This window comes from Scyliorhinus torazame, chromosome 10 (assembly GCF_047496885.1).
Source record: "Scyliorhinus torazame isolate Kashiwa2021f chromosome 10, sScyTor2.1, whole genome shotgun sequence".
NCBI lineage: Eukaryota > Metazoa > Chordata > Chondrichthyes > Carcharhiniformes > Scyliorhinidae > Scyliorhinus > Scyliorhinus torazame.
The window spans coordinates 140,245,329-140,270,658 of record NC_092716.1 but is presented as its reverse complement, the minus strand read 5'-3'; the positions used below and the strand labels follow the sequence as shown (position 1 = coordinate 140,270,658).

The 25,330-nt window shown below is 45.4% G+C and overlaps 1 protein-coding gene across 1 annotated transcript in view; it reads left to right on the top strand.

Moving 5' to 3' along the window:
• Window positions 1–1,020: 1,020 nt before the first annotated feature.
• LOC140430259 (mucin-6-like) overlaps window positions 1,021–25,330 on the top strand; it is a 57,807-nt gene continuing 33,497 nt past the window's right edge. Inside the window, exons 1-3 of the mRNA XM_072517686.1 lie at window positions 1,021–1,278; window positions 4,468–4,707; window positions 24,524–24,680. Of these exons, the coding sequence (XP_072373787.1) occupies window positions 1,021–1,278; window positions 4,468–4,707; window positions 24,524–24,680 (655 nt within the window). The remainder of the gene's footprint in view (window positions 1,279–4,467; window positions 4,708–24,523; window positions 24,681–25,330) is intronic.

Here is a 25,330-nt window from a genome sequence, read left to right as displayed (position 1 = left end):
TGAGTGCATCAACTGGTTAGGACAAGGCAAAAGTCTTTAGTTAAAGTTAGTATCGTATTAACCCACAGACTGAGTATGTTTAAACAGTTAATGATTCAATAAAATGGTGTTGCACTATTTCAAGTGTTGGTGACCTGTATGTGATCCAGAACACCCAACACATCAAGTATCATTAGCAGACTCACCCATTGTACTTTCCCCCCACGTTAGATTATGCGTGCCCACCCCCCCACCCCCCCTCCCCCCCCCCCCATCCAAGCCAGTGTAACGCCACTTCAGCAGGATTTAAAACAAGTCCTGATTTACTGGGAGCTGGAGAAACTCCCCACTAGAGGCACAAAGGTAAATATCGCCACCAGTGGAGAGAGGGTCATGCTTGGGCAGTACCCTGGCACAGCTCCCTGGGTGGCTTCCAAATCCAAGGGAAAGGGGGACCCCCATCTGTGAAGGATGTTCCGTGGGATATTTGTGTTCCTTTTCTTTTTATTGTTTTCAGTTCAGACCACCCTTTAAAAAGGGTGCCCTTATCTGTCAAGAGCTGAGGTTGCTGGCAGGGTAGGTTCATTCAGAGTCCACCTCGCCAGTGTGACATCGTGAAACCAGCCTCCCGGATTTATTTTGACAATGTATCAAAAAACAAGGCAGGAAAAGCTAGCATAGTATCTGGGCACTTCTTCTTGGCACTTCCAGCGGGCACTGCCAGAGGGCACTCCCAAGAGGGACCTCTGTTGCGGACGTTTGGAGTGGGGGTTCCCAAGTCCATGGGGGATAGTTCCCTTCAGAGCCCACTCCGCCAGGATTTCTTTTGACAATGTGTCAAACAATATGGCGGTAAAGGCCAGCAGTGCGGCCGGAGGGCTCATACCGCTTTTCCTGTCTGAATTGTCACATTGTCAAAAAAAGAGGAGATTTCATCTTCAGTCTGACCGAAAAAGGATATGAGTAATAGAATAGAGGGATTTGCATTTCAAGTCGAACTGGATTGCCTCTAAACCTGTAAATAATCAAAGATCACTCAACATGTATAATAAGGTATACATAATACAAAATGTTTCTGCAATCAAAGAACTAAACCATATGCTTCAATTTAAGGATGTTCTGATAGAAATGAGAGATGCAGCCTACAAGATAACACCTGAAAATATGGCAGACAAATTTAACATAAAAATCAATCCACTTTTTGTGTCCCTTGATGTGGTAATCCCTGGGGGTCACCTACTACAAATATTATGGAATAAGAATACAAACACGTTCATCCGCTTCACCAGAATGCACCAGGTAAGGAGTGATGGTTGACAATAATTTTCTTACAGATTGATATCCATGTGCAGATCTACCAGTTTTCAGCCATAATAATGATCACTATTGTTCAAGTCAAGCCTTTCAATGTACTTGGTGAAATCATGAATCTGTTTTTTCTGAAAATTTAGTTTTACTGCACTGAGCAAAAAACTGCACTGAGGGAAGCCATATGACCCTTCATATTTAAAGGAGCTATCCAATTCATCCTCTTCCTCTGCCCTTTGTTATAGCATTGCAAATGTATACAATTCCCTTTTGTAAGTTGTTGTTGAACCTGCTCCCACCACAGAGAGGAAAAGACTGATTCAGTGGTAGGAGGCTCATGTGCAGCATAAACACTGGCACAGCCATTTCTGTACTGTAAATCTGTACACTACACTATGTAATCCTTCCAGGCAGTACATTCCTGATCATAACCCCTTATCTCGCCTTTGGTTCTATTGCCATTTATCTTAAGTCTATGTCCTCCGGTTTTCAAACGATCTGCCACTGGAAACAATTTCACCTCATTTACTCTCACCAAAATTCTTCAGAATTTTGGATATCTCTATTAAATCTCTTCTTAACCAATCTGGTCTAAAGAGTATAAACTGAAGTTGTCGACCGTCTCCATGTGACTGAAATCGCGCATCGCTGGCATCATTCTGGTAAATCAATTTGCATGTCTATTCTAAGAAGGCATTGAATGAATTGCTCATTCGGAGAGCCAAAGCAGATAATATGGCAAAGTGGCTTCCCTCTAAAATGTAATAATTCTGTGATTGTTTGCAGTCTTTACTATATTGGAAAAAATACTCATTAATAAAACCCCATTTGCTACATTTAGATTCTTTCAACTCTGTAAAGCCTTATTAAAAACAAGTAATTTATTCAAGGGCACAATCCCTTGGAAAAACACACATTGGAATTCATAGTCCAACTTCAAAAAGTCTATAGCCACTTGGAAATGTCAATAGAACTGTGAAAATGGATGGTGCTGAAATCTGTCACGTAGCAGTGAGCCAAGAATGAAAATCTTCAGGCTTATGTTAATAGACAGAGTGAAATAGCAAGCAGTGATTCTTTGTAAACATTGGAGACATTTCTTTCATTTATTTTAAAGGTCAGGACTTTAAAATTTTTTGTCAGTTTGACGGCTCCCAGATGATTGGCCTGGTTAGGTGAATTGGCCATGCTAAATTGTTCCTTAGTATCCAAAGATGTGCAGATAAGGTGGATTGGTCTTGATCAATGCAGGGGGTATTGGGAATAGGGCAAGGGAGTGGGCCTAGGCAGAGTACTCTTTCAGAGGGTTGGTGCAGACTCGATGGGCTGCATGGCCTCCTTCTACACCATAGATTGTGAATAGAGTGTCCATTATCACCACTATTACTGCCCTCAGTAATCTGATTTACATCCTATTCAGGCTGAGGGATATTTCCACTTTGAGGGAAGCCAATCATTTAAGTACCCCCTTTTCATCTATTTCATCCTATCCAATTTTCAAACTACCTCCTTTACTGTGACAGTGGCCCTTGCACTCAGTGGTGAAGTGACTGATTGCTTGTAAGATTACACCCCTACCTTTTTAGTTGGCTGTGGTGGGAACTTGCTCTTCCAGCTGCAGCATGGATCTATCGGCGAAGAGACTGGAAAAAATCTTTTGGCATGGTACGTGCCAGATGAAACAACTCCATTTCGGATTGCATGAGCTAAAGACACACGACTTGAGGTCTTCAGGTCAAAGACAGTCTTTTGAATTAATTGTCCATCTGCAACCCTTCATACAAAGGAGGGGATTTTCCATCACTGTATTCAGCGGACGGGAAAGACGAAGGGGGAAAGAAAACACAACAGGAGTCCCTGAACAATATTTACACCGGTGGGATTTCCCAGTGTGATAGTTCTCACCCTCAGCCAATGACGCATTGGATTCCCCTCATGAAAGGTTGGGAACCCCATTACCATACATTAAATGTCATTAGTGGGATTCCCCGCTGTATCATCCCCCCACAGAAGGCCATCTCCAACTGTCCCCCCCCCCCCCCCCCACCCCGGGGGCACTGCCAGGGAAACTTCCATTAGAGTGGTTCAAGATTGGGGGGGCTCCCTGTGGGGTTCTTGTCCGATGGAGGGGGGGGCCTGCCCAGTCTATGTAGGGATCCTTTTTAAAATTATTTCAGATGGTGGGGGGGGGGGTCAAAGGTTGTTGATGTGGCAGGCTAAAGCAGAGCATAAGTAGGTTACTTGGACTTGGACTTTACAATGCCATTGTGACCCTCAATCATGTCTAATTTCTCAGCATTTGCTGCAATTGAGACAGCAGGATTAAGGCTAACAGAGGCAGATTATTGCCTGGAATCTTGTAAAGCCATCCTCGTCCTATACCTTTGTCATATTCACCCTTAACCTATGTTTAACTTCTGTCACATCCAGTATTATCTTACATAAACCTTCTGTAATACCTGAGCTTAGAGTATATATGACTTGTTTAATAACCAATCTTCCTCGAAATGTAATCCATGAAATACTCAATCTTACCCTATTTGTAACCTCTTGAATATAAAACCCACCATTTGTACCGGCTGTAATATCCGGCCTCACCCTACATGTTACTTCTGTAGTACTCCAGTTGAACTACATTTAGTGCCTGTAATATTTAAATTAACCCTGCATATAACCTGTGTAACAAGCATTCCATCAAAGTAATGGATCAAAGATGTGCAGGTTAGGTGGTTTGGCCATGTTCAATTGCCCCTTAGTGCCCAAAGGTTAGGTGGGGTTACGGGGGAGTGGGCCTAGGTAGGGTGCTCTCTCAGAGAGTCGATGCAGACTCGATGGGCTAAGTGGCCTCCTTTTGCACAATAGGGATTCTATGAACTATGCCCAGAATCAGAAATCCACAAACTTTCAGGGAATGGATCATTTTCTGAGGGGATATAAACTATCTATACATGCTCTTGTGTAGTAATGGGCTGCAGGGTAAATGCTGCTACATTCCTGTGGCTCCCTTGTGTTGCTCTGTGGGGTCACTGTGTGAATGTTTACTTTCTCTCACGGAAAGAGGGAGAAATAGCATGCAACATAGCACAACAGGACAAAGAATTTTAAAGAAAAAATGGAAAGAATAAGAGTATTGATAAGTATGTACACACAACAAGTAATAGTCCTCTTGCATATTATCAGCTTTCACTTTGTGGACTCTGCGGAAATTTCAACAGTGACATGGGTGATGATTTTATTACTCGGAGCCAATACTTAGCCTCCAATGCATTAGAATTTGCAAATACATGGAAGGAAGACCCATTATGTCAAGATGCGACTGAAGTTATACATCCATGTGACCTAAATCCATATCGTTTGGCCTGGGCAGAAAAACAATGCCTCATAATTCACAGCAATGTCTTCAAACCATGCCACAATCTGGTGAGTATTTTTCATAGGAGTGCAATGTTGTGTATGTTGTGTCGTCAGTGAATGGTTGGGGAGATCACCAAAACACAGGTATATCAGTGCCTTCAGCAACTCACTCCATATAATAAGCAAACTACTGCATATAACCAGAAACAAGAACAGAAAATGCTGGAAAAACTCAGCAGGTCTAGCAGCATCTGTAGGGAGAGAAAATAGAGTCAATGTTTCAAGTCCATTTGTCTCTTGATCAGAACTGAAAAGAGGGAAAATATGTTGGATATTATATTGTGGTTGTGAGCAATTGCAACAAGATGTAGCAACGTTAAGAACAAAAGACAGATGGGCTGAGTGGGGTTACATTGAGGCAATACAGGTATGGGATTTTTTTTTTAAGGTTTAAGATGGAGGGAAAAGGTCATAGTGTAAAGTTGATGAATTCAATGTTGAGTCCTCAGGGTTATACTTTGCTGAACCGGAAGATGAGCTGTTGTTCCTCCAGCTGTGTTGGGCTTGACTGGAACGTTCCAACAGGCCAAAGATGGATATGTGGGCATGATCTGAGGTGCTGAGTAGAAATGGCACACAATCAGAAGATTGATGTCATGCTTGTGGATAGAGCAAAGGTGTTCCGCAAAGTGGTCACCCAGTTTGCATTTAGTCTCCCCGATGTAGAGAAGACTGCATTGGGAGCAATGAATACAGTAAACCAAATTTAAGGAGGTGCAAGTGAAATGGTGTTTAACCTGAATCGAGTGTTTGGGATCTTGAATGGCGAGGAGGTAAAAGGGTAGATGTTGCGAGGGAAGGTGCTGTGGGAAGAGAATGAGGAGTTGGGGGTGATGGAGGAGTGGGCCAGGGTGTCATGGAGGGAACGGTCCCTGCAGAAGGCTAACGGGCAGGAGGGGAATATGTGTTTCTACATAACATTATACTTTATTTAATATTCAGCTGATGAAGTAGAAAACAAATGTCGTCCCATTGTCAGAATAGGTTTTAAATAAATATATTTAAGAACGCTCTGAACAAATGAGGAGTGGGAGTTAGACAGATCCTTTCATTTTCACTCATTTTCAAAGTCAGCAGAGATATCAGCCATTTCCCATTTCAGGCCCAGGCAAGACTGGAGCAGCACTGTTGAAATGATGGCTGCTTTTATTATATATGCATAACAATCCTGAAGCGTATGCATCCTGTAATTGTTGTTTTCTATCACCTGATTTAAGGGTTTCCAAACTGATATTTGTATCCCTGGGAGGATGTGAGGCTTCTCTGGGCATTTGGGAGAAGTGCTATATCAGTGGATTTCATCTCCACTGCAAACATTTCAGCTCATTTTCTGTATTTTGTAAGTTAGTGATTTTTAATTGTATGTCGCTGTTAAGGGAAAAAAAGTTAGAATGTTTCCTGAGACTGGTTTCCACAACAAAAGGTGAAAAAAGTGAGTTTGAGAGGGAGTAGTGCAAGAGCAGAGGAAGAATAAGAGAGTGAGACTAAGAAAGGAGCAATAAAATGGACAGGAGCAATAAAATTGACTGAGTGACAGCAAACAGAGCATAATGGTTAATGGATGTTTTTCATTCTGGAGAAAGATTTGAAGTGGAGTTCCCCAGTTTGGGATTCTTACTTTTCCTGATATATATTAATGATCTGGACATTGGTGTACAGAGAACAATTTCAAGATTTGTAGACACGACAAAACTTGGAAGCATTAAAATCTGTGAGGATAGTGCAGAATTTGAAAAAATAATGACAAGTTCGTGGAATAGGGGGTAGGAGGCAGATTAAGTTCAATACGGGCAATTCGGAGGTAAAATACTTTGATGCGAAAAACATGGAGAGACAGTATAAAATAAAGGGTACGTCTCTAAAAGGGGTGCAGGAGCAGAGGAGCTTGGGTGTATATGCGCCAAAGTCATTAAAGATGATAGCACAAGTTAAGAGGGCAGTTAATAAAGTAAAGAGTATCTGTGATAGTACAACAGAGCACATGGAGTGGTGGTTGGAGCGCAAGTCTAAACTCGTGGGGCGGTGGTTGGAATGTGGGGCGGTGTTTGGAGCGCTAATCCAAACTCAGAGTGGTGTTGCCACACCGAAAGGTGGATGGAGTGCAGGTCCAAACTCGCGGAGCGGTGGTTGATCCGTGGAGCGGTGGATGGATGTGAGTCCAAATTCGTGGAGCGGTGGTTGAAACGGGAGTCCAAACTCGAGTAGCGGTGGTTGAACTGTGGAGCGGTGGATGGAGTGCGGGTCCAAACTCGCGGAGCGGAGGATGACTCGCGGAGGGCCAGATGGAGCGTGAGTCTAAACCCGCGAGTGGTGGATGGAACAGCGGTTGAGCACTGATCAGATGATGCCGGGGAGTCAAGGAATAGGGTGACATTCATTGTCCTCCTTCCTATATATTAAACTTCAAGAAACAAATTTGTTAACTTTCACCTGCCAAGCAGTTGTTGAGCCTCGCAGCTATTATAATATCCAAGGGTTTATTAATGGGAGCATAGAGCCCAAGAGCAAGGAGGTTATGTTGAGATTCGAAAAGACACAATTTAGACCTCAGCTAGAGTATTGCATCCAGTTCTGAGTGCCATATTTCAGAGAGGATATGAAGGCATTGGAGAGAGCACAGAAGAGGTTTACGAGATGGTTCCAGGGGTGAGTAGCTCCAGTTAGGAAGATAGTTTGCAGAAGTTGCAACTCTTTTCTTGGAGAACACAAGGCCAAGAGGAGATTTGATAGAAGTGTGGTATTATAGGTATTACGGTACCGGATAGGCGAAAGCACCATTGGTGGAAACTGTATGCTTGCTATTGGTTAGAGTGTATGATAGCTCCGCCCTGATAGGCGGGGTATAAGAACCCGTGCCGCCCCAGCAGCCCTCATTCTGTACCTGAGCTGCTGGGGGAAACATCTAGCTTATTAAAGCCTTCAGTTGGACTACAACCTCGCTTTCGTGGTCATTGATCGTGCATCAATTTAATAAGCTAGATTTTTAAGAAGAAAGGATGGAGCTCCGAATCAAGCCGGAGTGTCTGCAACTTAGCCCCCACACGGCGAACTCAGCGGCAATCTTTAAGCACTAGCTGGCGTGCTTTAAAGGGTATCTTGAGACGGCCAAAAACACATCCACGGGAGAGCAGAAACTGCACGTCTTACACTCAAGGGTGAGCCCGGAGATTTACACCCTCATCGAGGAAGCGGAAGACTTTGATGCAGCAATAGAGCTTCTAAAAGGACACTATATTTGCCCGGTAAACCAGGTCTACACCCGGCACCTGCTTGCAACAAGGTGACAAACCCCTGGGGAATCGCTGGAGGAATTCTACCGTGTTCTCCTGGTGTTGGGCAGAAGCTGCGGCTGCCCGCAAGTTTCGGCGAGCGAGCACACGGAACTCTTTCGTGGCAGGTATGCTAGCATCACAAATCCGCCAGCGCCAGTTACAAAAGGACACCCTGGATGTCAGGGAGGCACAGGCCCTTGCAGGCTCACTGGACGTGGCCTCCAGGAACGCCCGCGCTTACGTTCCCGACTGCGCGGTAGCCCCCTGGGCAGCGTGGAACCCCTCCGTGGCCGACCCCGCGACTTCCCCCATTCCCCCACAGGCCTGCGCTGCAAGGTGGCCTGGCAAACCCGAGTGGCTCCGCTGCTACTTTTGCGGGCAGGCAACGCACCCCCGCCAGCGCTGCCCGGCCTGCGCGTCCACCTGCAAGGGATTCGGCAAAAGGGCCATTTCGTGGGGGTATGCCAGGCCCGAGACGTGGCCGCGGTCTCCAGCGGCGTGTGCGGACCGCAACCACAAACTTCTCCACGGGCCCCATGCGGCCAGCGGTCGCTGCCACCCACATACCCCAGGGCCACGTGCGGATCCCGGGTGCCGCCACCTTGTTCAGCGGACGCCACGTTGGAAGGATGAGAGGCGCCATTTTGTGCACCCCCAGCCATATGCGACCAATGGGAGACGCCATCTTGGATGAACCCCCAGGACCCCAGCTCGGCTGACCACACACTGCCCGAACAGAACTGTCAACTGCTGCGATTGGCCTCGGTGACTCTGAATCAGTCGCGGCCTCGAACACTCTCAACCGCTACAACGAGCGTATTCATCAACGGGCACGAGGCGTCCTGCCTAATTGACTCTGGGAGCACGGAGAGCTTTATACACCCCGACACGGTAAGGCGCTGTTCTCTCCTCATCCACCCCGTTAATCAAAAAATCTCACTGTCCTCCGGTTCACACTCAGTGGACATAAAGGGGTTTTGTGTAGCAAACCTCACAGTCCAGGGAAGGGAGTTCAAAAATTTCCGTCTCTACGTCCTTCCCCACCTCTGCCCAGCTACACTCCTGGGTTTAGACTTCCAGTGTAACCTTCAAAGTCTGACCTTCCAATTCGGCGGCCCTATAACCCCCCCTTACTGTCTGTGACCTTGCGACCCTTAAGGTCGACGCGCTTTCCCTGTTTGCGAACCTCACCCCGGATTGCAAACCCATCGCCACCAGGAGTAGACGCTACAGTGCCCAGGACCGGATCTTTATTAGGTCAGAGGTCCAAAGGCTACTGTGGGAAGGGGTCATTGAAGCCAGTAACAGCCCCTGGAGAGCTCAAGTAGTGGTGGTAAAGACCGGGGAGAAGCAGAGGATGGTCATCGACTAAAGTCAGACCATCAACAGGTTTACGCAGCTGGATGCGTGCCCTTTCCCCCGCATATCTGACCTGGTAAATAGGATTGCGCATTATAAGGTCTTCTCCACAGTGGATCTCAAGTCCGCCTACCACTAGTTCCCCATCCGCACTAGTGACCGCAAATACACTGCCTTCGAGGCAGATGGGCGGCTCTATCACTTCTTAAGGGTTCCCTTCGGTGTCATCAATGGGGTCTCGGTCTTCCAGCACGAGATGGACCGAATGGCTGACCGGTACAGTTTACGGGCAACATTCCCGTATCTCAATAATGTCACCATCTGTGGCCACGACCAGCAGGACCACGACACCAACCTCCGAAAATTTCTCCAGACCGCTAAAATCCTTAACCTCACATACAAGAAGGATAAATGCGTGTTTAGCACCGACCGTCCAGCCATCCTCAGCTACGTAGTGCGAAATGGAGTTATAGGCCCCGAACCTGAACGCATGCGCCCCCTTATGGAATCCCCCCTCCCTCACTGCTCCAAGGCCCTGAAACGCTGCCTAGGGTTTTTCAGTTACTACGCCCAGTGGGTCCCCACCTACGCGGACAAGGACCGTTCCCTGATTCAATCCACAGTTTTTCCCCTGTTGATACAGGCCCGCCAGGCCTTCAGCCGCATCAAAGCAGACATTGCAAAGGCCACGATGCACGCCATTGACGAGTCCCTCCCCTTCCAGGTCTAGAGAGATGCGTCCGACGGAGCTCTGGCGGCCACCCTCAACCAAGCAGGCAGACCCGTGGCCTTCTTCTCCCGTACCCGCCATGCTTCCAAAATCCGCCACTCCTCAGTCGAAAAGGAGGCCCAAGCCATAGTAGAAGCTGTGCGACATTGGAGGCATTACCTGGCCGGCAGGAAATTCACTCTCCTCACTGACCAACGGTCGGTGGCCTTCATGTTTGATAATGCACAGCGGGGCAAGATAAAAAATGACAAATCTTGCGGTGGAGGATCGAACTCTCCACCTACAACTACGAGATCTTGTATCGTCCCAGGAAGCTAAACAAGCCTCCTGACGCCCTGCCACCGCACAAGTGGACCGCCTCCAAGACCTCCACGAGGACCTCTGCCACCCAGGGGTCACTCGCATTTTCCATTTTGTCAAGACCCGCAACCTGCCCTCCTCCATCGAGGAGGTCAGGACAGCCACCAGGGACTGCCAAATCTGCGCTGAGTGCAAACCGCACTTCTACCAGCCAGAGAAAGCGTACCTGATAAAGGCTTCCCGTCCCTTTGAACGCCTCAGCATGGACTTCAAAGGCTCCCTCCACCGACCGCAACACGTACTTCATGAACGTGATTGACGAGCACTCCCGGTTCCCATTCGCCATCCCCTGCCCCGACATGACCGCAACCAACGTCATCAAGGCCCTCCATAGCATCTTTGCACTGTTTGGGTTCTCCGCTTACATACATAGTGATAGGGGGTCCTCCTTTATGAGTGACGAACTGCGTCAATTCCTGCTCAGCAAGGGCATCGCCTCGAGCAGGATGACCAGTTACAACCCCCGGGGTAACGGACAGGTAGAGAGGGAGAACGGAACGGTCTTGAAGACCGTCCCACTGGCCCTATGGTCCAGGAACCTCCCAGTCTCCCGCTGGCAAGAAGTACTCCTAGATGCCCGCCACTCCATCCGGTCACTGCTTTGTACGACCACCAACAAGACACCTCACGAACATCTCCTTGTCTTCCCTAGGAAGTCCTCCTCTGGGACCTCGCTCCCGACGTGGCTGGCAGAACCCGGACCCATCCTGCTCCGAAAACACGTGCGGGCGCACAAGTCGAACCCGTTGGTCGCGAGGGTCCATCTGCTGCATGCTAACCCCGTCGCGTACCCCAACGGCTAACAAGTTAAGGTCCCCCTACGGGACCTGGCGCCCGCCGGAACCCCACGCACATTCCAGCCACCAGTCCCACCCTCCCCTCCACCGCAGCATCTTACAGGAGGATCGGTCCTTCCGCCGCCCCTGTCTAGGGGGCCCCCACCTTCCGCCGCCCCCGTCTAGGGGGCCCCCACCTACCGACGCCCCTCGCAGGCGCTCCCTCCCCAGGTCAGCCGTTTTCCCCACCAGCGCCGTCTAGGGGTGACGAAGCTGCCATGGAGATCGAAGCCACGCTCCCGGAGTCACAGACGTCCGAACCTCCATCGGAGTCGCCACCGAGGCTCCGACGATCACAAAGGACGACCAGGGCCCCCGATCGACTGATTGCTTCATTTTAACTGTAATCTGTAAAGATAAACCATCAAATGTACATAGCTACCAGACTAGTAAACAGTTACTAAACACTGTAACGGAGGTATTACGGTTCCTCCATAACTAATTATACCATGTTTTGTAGTTTCTGGCCACCATCCCCGCCGGACTCTTTTTTTTTTACAGGGGTGAATGTGGTATTATAGGTATAACGGTACCTGATAGGCTAAAGCACCATTGGTGGAAACTGTATGCTTGCTATTGGTTAGAGTGCATGATAGCTCCGTTCTGATAGGTAGGGTATACAAACCCGTGCCGCCCCAGCAGCCTTCATTCCGTACCTGAGCTGCTGGGGGAAACATCTAGCTTATTAAAGCCTTCAGTTGGACTACAACCTCGCTTTAGTGGTCATTGATCGTGCATCAAGAAGTAGGAAGGGTCTGGACAGATTAGAGAGGAGGAAACTTCCCACAGGTGAAAGGGTCGAAAATAAAAGAATACAGATTTAAAGTAATTGTCAAAAGGATCAACTGCGGAATGAGAAATAAATTTTTACCGAACAAGTGTGTGTGGAGGAGGCAGGTTCAATCTAGCTATCCCAGAGGGAGTTAGATGATTATTTCAAAAGAAACAATCTGCAGGGTTAAATGGAGATGGCAGAAGGTGGGCACTGGGTGAAATGCTCATTTGGATAGCCCCTTCCTGCACTGTAACAGTTCTGTGCTAAAGCACAAGAGGATGAAAGAGGTAACCTGCGAGGGAGCAGTGTGAGAGGGACGCAGAAGCTTCTGAACTTTAAAATAAGATGCTGTCTCTTTCCCTCTCTCGAATGCTGGCTGCCTGCCATTTCTGTGAGTCAACAGTGAAAACCATTACAAGCTGGAAGAATCCGAAAGCCGAGACTGGAGAAGAAACTAACTGGAAGACATCCGTCTGAAGCAAATCCTTTTACTTTCGTCATTATTTTACACTCCTCCTTCCCTTCTGTGTGTGCTTGTTCGGCTGTGTGTGGAGAGAGTGGGACAAGTAAAAAGAGGGGTGTGTGAAAGATTAGATAGTAGTTAACCAGTTGTATTTGTTGCCTATTTAAATATAGTTACTGTTAATAAAAAGTTGACTTTGATGTTTTGTGAATTTGGCTCGTGGGGCTGGAACTGACCATGCAATGGCGCAGGATATCGTAACATTCGCTGAAAATTTTCACCTGAGAGGGAGCAGAGTGGGAGGACAAAAGAATTAGTCTGAGAGAGAGCAGAATAAGAGGATAAAAGAGCTAGTTTGATAGAGAGCAGAGTCAAAGGAGAAAATACTTAATTTGAGAAGGACCAGTGTGAGAGGATAAAAGAGTACTCTGAGAGGGAGCAAGGTGAGAGGATAAAATATTTAGCCTGAGAGAGAGCAGAGTGAGAGGATAAAATACATACTTTCCGAGGGACAAGAGTGAGATGATAAAATAGTTAGTTGGAGAAGGAGCAATATAAAGGGATAAAAGAGTAAATCTGAGAGGGAGAAATATGAGAGGTTAAAAGAGTTACTTTCAGAGAGTGTAGAGTGAAAGGATAAAACAGTTTGAGAGGAAGCAGTGCGAGCGGATAAAATATGTAGTCTCAGAGGGAGCAGAGTGACTGGATAAAAGAGTTTGTTTCAGTGGGAGCAAAGTGTGAGATGATAAAAGAGTTAGTCTGAGAGGGAGCAGAATGAGAGGATTAAAGAGTTAGACTGAGAGAGAACAGAGTGAGAGGATAAAATTGTTAGACTGAGACGGAGCAGGGTGAGAGTTTAAAAGAGTTAGTCTGTGAGGAAGCAGAGTGAGAGAATAAAAGAGTTAGTCTGAGAGCGGGCAGTGTGCAACAATAAAAGAGATAGTCTGAGCTGGAGCAGTGGGAGAGGATAAAAGAGTTAGACTAAGAGTGAGCAGTGTTTCAGGATAAAAGAGCTACCCAGACACGGAGCAGTGTTAGAGGATAAAAGAGTTAGTCTGAGAGAGAGCAGAACGTGAGGATAAAAGAGGTAGTCAGAGAGTAAGCAGTGTTTGAGGATAAAAGAGCCAGCCTGACACGTAGCCGAGTGATAGGATAAAAAAGATAGTCTGAGAGAGGGCAGTGTGAGAGCATAAAAGAGATAGTATGAGAGCGGGCAGTGGGAGAGGATAAAAGAGTTACTCTGAGCTGGAGCAGTGAAAGAGGATAAAAGAGTTAGTCTGCGATGGAGCAGTGGCGAGGGTAAAAGAATTAGTCTGAGAGGGAGCCGAATGTAAGGATAAAAGAGGTAGTATGAGAAAGAACAGACTGAGACAGAGCAGGGTGAGAGGATAAGGGAGTTAGTCTGAGAGCGGGTAGTATGCGACGATAAAAGAATTAGTCTGAGATGGAGCAGTGTGAGACGATAAAAGAGTTAGACTGAGAGTGAGCAGTGCTGAGGATAAAAGAGCTAGCCTGACACTGAACAGGGTGTGAGGGTAAAAGAGTTAGTCTGTGAGGAAGCAGAGTGAGAGGATGAAAGTGTTAGTCTGAGAGCGGGCAGTGTGCGACGATAAAATAGTTAGTCTGAGATGGAGCAGTGGGAGAGGATCAAAGAGTTTGCCTGAGAGTGAGCACTGTGAGACGATAAAAGAGTTAGACTGAGAGAGAACAGAGTGAGAGGATAAAATAGTTAGACTGTGACGGAGCAGGGTGAGAGGATAAAAGAGTTAGTCAGAGAGTGAGCAGTGTTTGAGGATAAAAGAGCTATCCTGAAACGGAGCAGTGTGAGAGGATTAAATAATTAGTCTGAGAGACTCAGTGAGAGGATAAAATACATACTTTCAGAGAGACAAGAGTGAGATGATAAAATAGTTAGTCATAGAAAGAGCAATCTAATGGGGTAAAAGAGTATGTCTGAGAGGGAGCAATATGTACGGTTAAAAGAGTTACTTTGAGAGGGTGTAGAGTGAAAGGATAAAACAGTTTGAGAGGGATCAGTGTGAGAGGATAAAATATTTAGTCTCAAAGGGAGCAGAGTGACCGGATAAAAGATTTTGTTTGAGAGGGAGCAGAGAGTGAGATGAAAAAAGAGTTAGCCTGAGAGGAAACAGTGTGAGAGGATAAAAGAGTTATTCTGAGATGGAGCAGTCGAGAGGCTTAAAGAATTAATCTGAGAGGGAGCAGAATTAAAGGACGAAAGAGTTAGTCTGAGAGGAAGCAGTGTGAGAGGATAAAACAGTTAGACAGTGACGGAGCACTGTGAGAGGACAAAAGAGTTAGACTGAGAGTGAACAGTGCTGAGGATAAAAGAGCTAGCCTGACACAGAACAGGGTGAGAGGGTAAAAGAGTTAGTCTGTGAGGAAGCAGAGCGAGAGGATGAAAGTGTTAGTCTGAGAGCGGGCAGTGTGCGATGATAAAAGAGTTAGTCTGAGATGGAGCAGTGGGAGAGGATCAAAGAGTTCGCCTGAGAGTGAGCAGCGTGAGACAATAAAAGAGTTAGACTGAGAGAGAACAGAGTGAGAGGATAAAATAGTTAGACTGTGACGGAGCAGGGTGAGAGGATAAAAGAGTTTGTCTGTGCGGAAGGTGAGTGAGAGGATAAAAGAGTTAGTCTGAGTGTAAGCAGTGTTTGAGGATAAAAGAGCTATCCTGAAACGGAGCAGTGTGAGAGGATTAAATATTTAGTCTGAGAGAGCTCAGTGAGAGGATAAAATACATACTTTCAGAGAGACAAGAGTGAGATGATAAAATAATTAGTCATAGAAAGAGCAATCTAATGGGGTAAAAGAGTATGTCTGAGAGGGAGCAATATGTACGGTTAAACAAGTTACTTTCAGAGGGTGTAGAGTGAAAGGATAAAACAGTTTGAGAGGGATCAGTGTGAGAGGATAAAATATTTAGTCTCAGAGGGAGCAGAGTGACTGGATAAAAGATTTTGTTTGAGAGGGAGCAGAGAGTGAGATGAAAAAAGAGTTAGCCTGAGAGGGAGCAGTGTGAGAGGATAAAAGAGTTATTCTGAGATGGAGCAGTCGAGAGGCTAAAAGAATTAATCTGAGAGGGAGCAGAATGAGAGGATAAAAGAGTTAGTCTGAGAGGGAGCAGTGTGAGAGGGTAAAAGAGTTAGTCTGGCACAGAGTAGTGTCAGGCGATAAAAGAGGTAGTCTGAGAGGGACAGAATGTGAGGATAAAAGAGTTAGTCTGGGAGGGAGCAGAGTGAGATGATAAAAGAGTGAGACTGAGAAAGAACAGAGTGAGTGGATAAAATAGTGAGACTGAGACGGAGCAGGGTGAGAGGAGAAAAGAGTTAGTCTGTGAGGAAGCAGAGTGAGAGGACAAAAGAGATAGTCTGAGAGTGGGCAGTGGGAGAGGATGAAAGAGTTAGTCTGAGAGTGAGCAGTGTGAGATGATAAAAGAGTTAGTCTGAGAGAGCAGTGTGAGACAGTAAAAGAGTTGGACTGACAGTGAGCAGTGTTTGAGGATAAAAGAGCTAGCCTGACACGGAGCAGGGTGAGAGGATAACAGACTTAGTCTGTGAAGAAGCAGAGTGAGAGGATAAAAAAGTTAGTCTGAGAGCGAGCAGTGTGCAACGATAAAAGAGTTAGTCTGAGATGGAGCAGTGGGAGAGAATGAAAGAGTTAGACTGAGAGTGCGCAGTGTGAGACGATAAATGAGCTAGACTGAAAGAGAACAGAGTCAGAGGATAAAATAGTTAGACTGTGACGGAACAGGGTGAGAGGATAAAAGAGTTATTCTGTGAGCAAGCAGAGTGAGAGGATAAAAGAGTTAGTCTGAGCGCGGGCAGTGGCGGCGATAAAAGAGTTAGTCTCCGATGGAGCAGTGGGAGAGGATAAAAGAGTTAGACTGAGAGTGAGCAGTGTTTGAGGATAAAAAAGCTAGCCTGACACGTAGCAGGATGAAAATCGCTTATTGTCACAAGTAGGCTTCAAATGAAGTTACTGTGAAAAGCCCCTAGTCGCCACATTCTGGCGCCTGTTTGGGAAGGCTGGTACGGGAATTGAAGCATGCTGCAGCCCTGCCTTGGTCTGCTTTCAAAGCCAGCAATTTAGCACTATGCTAAACCAGCCCCAATGAGAGGATGAGAGGATAAAAGAGTTAGCCTGAGAGAGAGCAGAATGTGAGGATAAAAGAGTTAGTCTGAGAGTGAGCAATGTTTGAGGATAAAAGGGCTAGCCTGACATGGAGCAGGGTGAGAGGATAAAATATTTAGTCTGAGAGAGCAGAGTGAGAGGATAAAATACATACTTTCAGAGGGACAAGAGTGAGATGATAAAATAGTCAGTCGAAGAAGAGCAATATAATGGGATAATAGGATAAGTCTGAGAGGGAGCAATGTGAGAGGATAAAAGAGTTACTTAAGAGGGTGGAGAGTGAACGATAAAATAGTTTCAGAGGGAGAAGAGTCAGAGGATAAAATATGTAGTCTCAGAGAGCAGAGTGAGAGATGAAAAAAGAGTTAGTCTGAGATGGAGCAGTGGCGAGGGTAAAATAATTAGTCTGCGAGGGAGCAGAATGAGAGGATATAAGAGTTGTCTGAGAGGGAGAAGTGTGAGAGGATAAAAGAGTTAGTCTGAAAAGGAGCAGTGTAAGAGGATAAAAGAGGTAGTCTGAGAGGGAACAGAATGTGAGATAAAAGAGTTAGTCTGGGAGGGAGCAGAGTGAGATGATAATAGAGTTAGACTGACAAAGAACAGAGTGAGACGATAAAGTAGTTAGACTGAGAGGGAGCATGGTGAGAGGATAAAAGGGTTAGTCTGAGAGCGGGCAGTGTGCGACGACTTAAGAGTTAGTCTGAGATGGAGCAGTGGGAGAGAATGAAAGAGGTAGTCTGAGAGTGAGCAGTGTTTGAGGATAAAGGAGCCTGACACGGAGCAGGGTGAGAAAAAAAAGAGTTGGTCTGAGAGTGAGCTGTGTGAGAAGATAAAAGAGTTAGTCTGAGACGGAGCAGTGTGAGAGGGTAAAAGAGCTAGACTGACACGGAGCAGGGTGAGAGGATAAAAGAGTTAGTCTGAGAGATAAGAGAATGTGAGGATAAAAGAGTTAATCTGAGAGTGAGCAGTGTTTGAGGATAAAAGAGCGAGCCTGACACGGAGCTGAGTGAGAGGATAAAAGAGTCAGTCTGAGAGGGAGTAGTGTGAGAGGATAAAATAGTTAGTCTAAAATGGAGCAGAGTGAGGGAATAAAAGAGTTAGTCTGAAAGGGAGCAGTGTGAGAAATTAAAAGAGTTAGTCTGAGAGCGGGCAGAGTGCGTCGATAAAAGAGTTAGTCTGAGATAGAGCAGTGGGAGAGGATAAAAGACTTAGACTGAGAGTGAGCAGTGTTTGAGGATAAAAGAGCAAGCCTGACACGTAGCAGGTTGAGAGGATAAAAGAGTTAGTCTGGGAGGGAGCAGAGTGAGAGGATAAAAGACTTAGACTGAGAGAGAAGATAATGTGAGGATAAAAAAGGTAGTTTGAGAGTGAGCAGTGTTTGAGGATAAATGAGCTAGCCTCACACGGTGCAGTGTGAGAGGATAAAAGAGTTAGTCTGAGAGTAAGCAGTGTTTGAGGGTAAAATACATACTTTCTGAGGGACAAGAGTGAGATGATAAAATAGTTAGTCGCAGAAGAGCAATATAATGGGATAAAAGGATAAGTCTGAGAGGGAGCAATATGAGAGGTTAAAAGGGTTACTTTCAGAGGGTGTAGAGTGAAAGGTAAAATAGTTTCACAGGGAGCAGAGAGAGAGGATAAAATATGAGGTCTCAGAGGGAGTAGAGTGAGAGATGAAAAAAGAGTTAGTGTGAGATGGAGCAGTGGAGAGTGTAAAAGAATTAGTCTGAGAGGGCGCAGAATGAGAGGATATAAGAGTTAGTCTGAGAGGGAGCAGTGTGAGAGGATAAAAGAGGGAGTCAGAGGGAGTAGAATGTGAGGATAAAAGAGTTCGTCTGGGAGGGAGCAGACTGAGATGATAAAAGAGTTAGTCTGAGAAAGAACACAGTGAGAGGATAAAATAGTTAGACTGAGACGGAGCATGGTGAGAGGATAAAAGAGTTATTCTGAGAGCGGGCAGTGCGCGATGATATAAGAGTTAGTCTGAGATGGAGCAGTGGGAGAGAATGAAAGAGGTAGTCTGAGAGTGAGCAGTGTTTGAGGATAAAAGAGCTAGCCTGACACAGAGCAGCGTAAGAGGATAAAAGAGTTAATCTGAGATGGAGCATTGTGAAAGATAAAATAATTTGTCTTGAGTCAGTGCAGAGGGGAAGGGTAAAAGAGTTTCACTGAGAGGGTGCAGTGTGAGAGAATAAAAGTGGGCTAAACAGCTGGCTTGTAATGCAGAACAACGCCAGCAGCGCGGGTTCAATTACCGTACCGGCCTCCACGAACAGGCGCCGGAATGTGACGACGAGGGGCTTTTCACAGTAACTTCACTGTGACAACTGTGACACTGTGTCACTACTTGTGACAATAAACGATTATTGTCATTATTATTATTATTAAGAGTTAGTCTGAGAGGAAACAGTGTTTGAGGATAAAAGAGCTAGCCTGACATGGAGCAGGGTGAGAGGATAAAAGTGTTATTCTGAGAGGGAGCAGGAGAGGATAAAAGAGTTCGTCTAAAAGGGAGCAGCGTAAGAGAATAAAAGAGTTAGTCTGAAAGGGTGCAGATTATGAGTATAAAAGAGTTCATCTGAGAGGGAGCAATATGAGAAGATAAAAGAGTTAATTTGAGAGGGTGAAGAGTAAGAGGATGAAATAGTTTGAGAGAGAGCAGGACAAAGGGATAAAAGTGTTATTTTGAGAGGGAGCTGACTGAGAGGATAAAATATCTGGTCTGAGACGATGGAGATTGTGAGGATAAAACAGTTAGCCTGATTGGGAGAAGTGTGAGAAGATAAAAGATTTAGATTGAGAGGGAGCAGAGTGAGAGGATAAAAGTGTCCGACTGAGAGGGAGTAGTGTGAGAGGATAAAATACTTCATCTAAGGTGGAGCAGTGTGAGAGAATAAAAGTGTAGTCTGAAAGGGAGCAATGTCAGAGAATTCAAGTGTTAGTCTGAAAGGGAGCTGAGTGAGAGGGTAAAAGAGTTAGTCTGGAAGGGAGGAGTATGAAAGGATAAAAGCGTTTCTCTGAGCCGAAGCAGGGGGAGAGGATAAAAGAGTTAGTCTGAGAATGAGCAGTGTTTGAGGATCAAGCAGTTTGTCTGAGAGAGCAGGTGAGAGGATAAAAGAGTTAGTCTGGTAGCGAGCAGAGTGAGAGGATAAAGAGTTAGACTGAGAGAGAATAGTGTGAGAGGATTAAAGAGTTAGTCTGAGAGTGAACAATGTGAGACGATAAAAGAGTTAGTCTGAGACGGAGCAGTGTGAGAGGATAAAGGTGTTAGTTTAAGAGTGAACAGTGTTGTTTGAGGATAAAAGAGCTAGCCTAACACAGAGCAGGGTGAGATGAAAAAAGAGTTAAGTCAGAGAGGGATCAGAAGAGAGGATAAAAGCACTAGTCTGAGAAGGAGCACGGTATGAGAATAAAAGAGGAAGTCTGAGAGGGAGCAGAATGTGAGGATAAAAGAGGCTTAGAGGGAGCAATATGAGAGTATAAAAGAGTTAGTTTGAGACAGAGCAGAGTGAGTAGATAAAAGAGTTAATCTGAGATGGAGCATTGTGAGAGATGAAACAATTTGGCTGAGGGGGAGCAGTGTGAAAGAATAAAAGAGTTTGTCTGAGAGGGAACAGTGTTTGAAGATAAAAGAGGTAGCCTGACACGGAACAGGATGAGAGGGTAAAAGTGTTAGTTTGAGAGGGAGCAGAAGGAGAGGATAAAAGATTTTGACTCGGGAAGCACGGTGGCGCAGTGGGTTAACCCTGCTGCCTCACAGTGCCGAGGTCCCAGGTTCGGTCCCAGCTCTGCGTCACTGTCCATGTGGCGTTTGCACATTCTCCCCATGCTTGCGTGGGTTTCGCCCTCACAACCCAAAGATGTGCAGGCTAGGTGGATTGGCCACGCTAAATTGCCCCTCAATTGGAAAAAATGAATTGGGTACTCTAATTTAAAGAAAAAAGATTTTGTCTGAGAGGAATCAGTGTAAGAGGATAAAAGAGTGAGTCTGAAAAGGTGCAGAATGTGAGTATAAAAGCATTCGTCGAAGAGGGAGCATTATGAGTGGATAAAAGTGTTAGTTTGAAAGGGTGAAGAGTGAGAGGATGAAATAGTTTGAGAGAGCAGAACAAAGAGATAAAATAGTTAATTTGAGGGGGAGCAGTCTGAGCATAAAATAATAATAATCTTTATTGTCACAAATAGGCTTACATTAACACTGCAATGAAGTTACTGTGAAAATCTTCTCGTCGCCACATTCCGGCTCCTGTATGGGTACACAGAGGGAGAACTCAGAATGTCCAAATTACCTAACAGCTTGTCTTTCAGGACTTGTGGGAGGAAACCGGAGCACCCAGAAGAAACTCACGCAGACACGGAGATAACGTGCAGACTCCACACAGACAGTGGCCCAAGCTGGGAATCAAACCTGGGACCCTGGAGCTGTGAAGCAGCAGTGCTACCCACTGTGCTATAATGCTGCCCATTTACCCTGAGATCGTGCAGATTGAGTGAATAAAAGAGTTAGTCTGAGGCTGAGCAGGGTGAGAGGATGAAACAATTAGTCTGAGCAGGAGTAGTGTGAGGTGATAAAATAGTTAGACTGAAACGGAGCAGGGTGAGACGCTAAAAGAGTTAGTCTGAGAGGGAGCAGAATGTGAGGATAAAAGAGTTAGTCTGAGAGGGAGCAGAATGTGAGGATAAAAGAGTTAGTCTGAGAGGGAGCAGAATGTGAGGATAAAAGAGTTAGTCTGAGAGGTGAGCAGTGTTTGAGGGTAAACGAGCGAGCATGGCACGGAGCAGCGTGAGATAATAAAAGAGTTAGTCTCAGAGGGATCAGAGTGAGAAGTTAAAAGAGTTAGTCTGAGAGAGCAGGTGTGAGGATAAAAGAAACAGTCTGAGAGGGAGTAGTATGAGAGGATAAAATAGTTAGTCTAAAATGGAGCAGGTGAGAGAATAAAACAGTTAGTCTGAAAGGGAACAGTGTGAGAAGTTAAAAGAGTTAGGCTGAGAGAGCTGGTGAGACGATAAAATAATTAGTCTGAGAGCGAGTCGTGTGAGAGGATAAAATAGTTAGTCTAAAATGGAGCAGGAGAGAGAATAAAAGAGTTAGTCTGAAAGGGAGCAGTGGGAGAGGATATATGTGTTAGTCTGAGAGAGCAGTATGAGAGGACAAAAGAGTTAGTCTGAGAGTCAGCAGTGTTTGAGGATAAAAGAGCTAGCCAGACACGGAGCAGGGTGAGATGAAAAAAGAGTTAGTCTGAGAGGGAGCAGAAGAGAGGATAAAAGCATGAATCTGAGAGGGTAAAATAGTTAGTTTGAGAGGGAGAGATTGAGAGGATAAAATATTTAGTCTGAGCTGATGCAGATTGAGAGGATAAAAAGATGAAAGAAATAACCTGACATGGAACAGGGTGAGAGGATAAAAGAGTTAGTCTGGGAGCGAGCAGAGTGAGAGGATAAAAGGGTTAGACTGAGAGAGAATAAAGTGAGAGGATCAAAGAGTTAGTCTGAGAATGAGCAGTGTGAGATGATAAAAGAGTTAGCCTGACACAGAGCAGTGTGAGAGGAAGAATGAGTTAGTCTGAGAGGGAACAGTCTTTGATGATAAAATAGCCACCCTGACACGGAGCAGGGTGAGAGGGTACAAGAGTTCATTTGAGAGGCAGCAGAAGGAGAGGATAAAATAGTTAGTCTAATAGGGAGCAGTGTAAGAGGATAAAAGAGTTAGTCTGAAAGGGAGCAGAAGGTGAGTATAAAAGAGTTAGTCTGAGAGGGAGCAATATGAGAGGATAAAAGAGTTAGCCTGGGACAGAGCAGGGTGAGAGGATTAAAGACGTGACTTGAGACGCAGAAGTGTGCGAGGATAAAAGATTTCGTCTGAGAGGGATCAGTGAATGTGAGGATAAAAGAGGTAGCTTGAGGGGGAGCACGGTGAGTGGATTAAAGAGTTATTTTGAGAGGGAGCGGTGTGAAAGAGAAGGGAGTTAGTTTGAGAGGGAGCAGAATGAGAGGATAAAATATTCAGTCGGAGAGGGAGTAGAGTGAGAAGATCAAAGAGTTAGTCTGAGAGTGAGCAGTGTGAAAGGATAAATGAGTTCGCCTCCGAGGGAGCAGTGTGAGAGGATAAAATATTTAGCCTAAGAGGGAGCAGAGTGAGAGGTTAAAAGAGTTAGTCTGAAAGGGAGCAGAGTGAGAGTTTAAAAAACGTAGTCTCAGAGAGAGCAGGTGAGAAGAAAAAAAAAGCATGCCTGAAAGGGAGCAGGGTGAGATGTTAAAAGTGTTTGAGAGAGAGCAGTGTGAGAGGATAATAGTGTTTGCCTGAGACTGAGATGGGTAAGAGGATAAAACAGCTAGTCTGAGAGGTAAAAGTTTGATAGGATAAAAGAGTTAGCCTGAGAGGGGGCAGAATGAGATGATAAAAGAGTTAATCTGAGGGTAGCAGCGTGTTGGGGTAAAATAGCCTCAGTGAGTGCTGGTGTGAGGATAAAATAGTTAGCCTGAGTTAGAGCATTTTGAAGCATAAAACAGTTAATTTGAGAGTGAGCAGTGTGAGATGATAAAAGAGATAGCCTGAGAGAATGCTGGGTGAGTCGATAAAATAATTAGTCTGAGAGGGAGTAATGTTTGAGGATAGAATCTTTAGTTTGAGAAGGTGCAGTGTGAGAGGTTAAAAGAGTTTGGCTGAGACAAAGATGGTGGGAAGAAGAAAAAAGTACGCCTGAAAGGGGGCAGGGTGAGAAGATAAAAGAGTCTGAGAGTGTGCAATGTGAGAGGATAAAAGAGTTAGTCTGAGACGGAGCAGTGTGAGAGGATAAAAGAGTTAGCCTGAGAGTGAACAGGGTGAGAGGATGAAAGAGTTAATCTGCAAGGGAGCAGAATGTGAGTACAAAAGAGTTAGTCTGAGAGGGAGCAATATGAAAGGATAAAAGAGTTAGTTTCAGAGTGAGTAGTGTGAGAGGATGAAATACTGAGCCTAAAATGGAACAAGGTGTCAGAATAAAAGAGCTAGTCTGAAAGGGAACAGTGTTTGAGGATAAATGAGCCACCTGACACGGAGCAGGATGAGCGGATACAAGAGTTAGTTTGAGAGGCAGCAGAAGGAGAGGATAAAATAGTTTGTCTGAGAGGGAGCAGTGTAAGAGGATAAAAGAGTTAGTCTAAAAGGGAGCAGTGTAAGAGGATAAAAGAGGGAGTCTGAAAGGGAGCAGAATGTGAGTGTAAAAAAGTTAGTCTGAGAGGGAGCAATATGAGAGGATAAAAGAGTTAGTTTGAGAGGGAGTAGTGTGAGAGGATGAAATACTTAGCCTAAGATGGAGCAAGCTGACAGAATAAAAGAGTTAGTCTGAAAGGGAGCAGCGTGAGAGGATAAAAGAGATAGTCTGAAAGGAGCAGAGTGAGAGGATAAAAGAGTTATTCCGAAAGGGAGGAATGTGAGAGGATAAAAGCGTTTCTTTGAGAGGGGCCAATATGAAAAGGTAAAAGAGTTTGCTTGAGAGGGTGCAGAGTGAGAGGATGAAATAGTTTGAGAGGGAGCAGAATGTGAAGTGAGGACATCTTGTCATGATTAAGCATGAAATCTGATTTGATGATGGTGAAGTGGACAGAGGAGTGAATGTGATGGAAACAAGGCGCAGAATGTTTTGGGGGTGAGAGTTTCTGCCCTGTCACCAAAAAGGTTGATGGGAAACACATTCCTGCTGAGCATGGCTGACAGTTCTGTGGAGCATTAATCGGCTGGAGGCAGTACCTGCCAGCCAGTCTGATTTCCCACCCACCTTCTGTAAAATTGCTACTGGTTGCGGGTAGGCGCAAACATACTTTATACTTGCCTAATGTGAAATGACATTTGAGATTCTTTACATATTCCTTCTAATTTCCTTCTGACTTTGCTGACAGGTTTATCGAGTTCCATATTATGAAAGCTGTGTGCAGACCACGTGCGGTTGTGATATATTTGGAGACTGTGACTGTCTATGTGGTGCTATCGCAGTCTACGCTAAAGCCTGTTTAGATGCTGGTGTCTGCATTAACTGGCGAATCCTTGACTTCTGCCGTAAGTTCTTACATTTTCAAAGGAGTGATCTTCACACTGCAAACAGACCTCTGGGAAATTCCTCAGGAGTTTGCTGAAACTTCGGCAGAACCTTAGCATGAAGTCCATTTTTGGTTGATCAGCATAAAGTTGTGGAAATTTCCAATGTACAATTTTCTTTTTGAGCACTTGTTATATCAAATGATCCAATAATAACTATGTACGCAATACATTTAATGTTTTTCATAGCTTCAGATTTTTATCTGCAACCGTGCTAACCACTGTGCTACTGTGATGCCCTTGGTATGGTAAATGTTTTAAATGGTTCTTACACATAGGAATTATTTATGTGCTGGATTGTACTCTTTTTTTTTTTGCTTTCATGCCAATCAGCATCTTCAGCTGCTTCGTCAATGACCTTCCCTCCATTCTATGGTGAGAAGTGGGGATGTTCACTGATGATTCCATATTCAATTCCAGTTACAACTCAAACAATGAAACACTCCATGCCTATAAGCAACAAGACTTGGACAATATTCAAGCTTCAGCTGACAAATGCCAGGTAACGTTTATGACACCACACCAAGGAGTGACCATCTCCAACAAGAGAGAGTCTAACCACATTCAGTGGCATCATCATCACTGAATTTCCTACTGTCAGCATTTCGGAG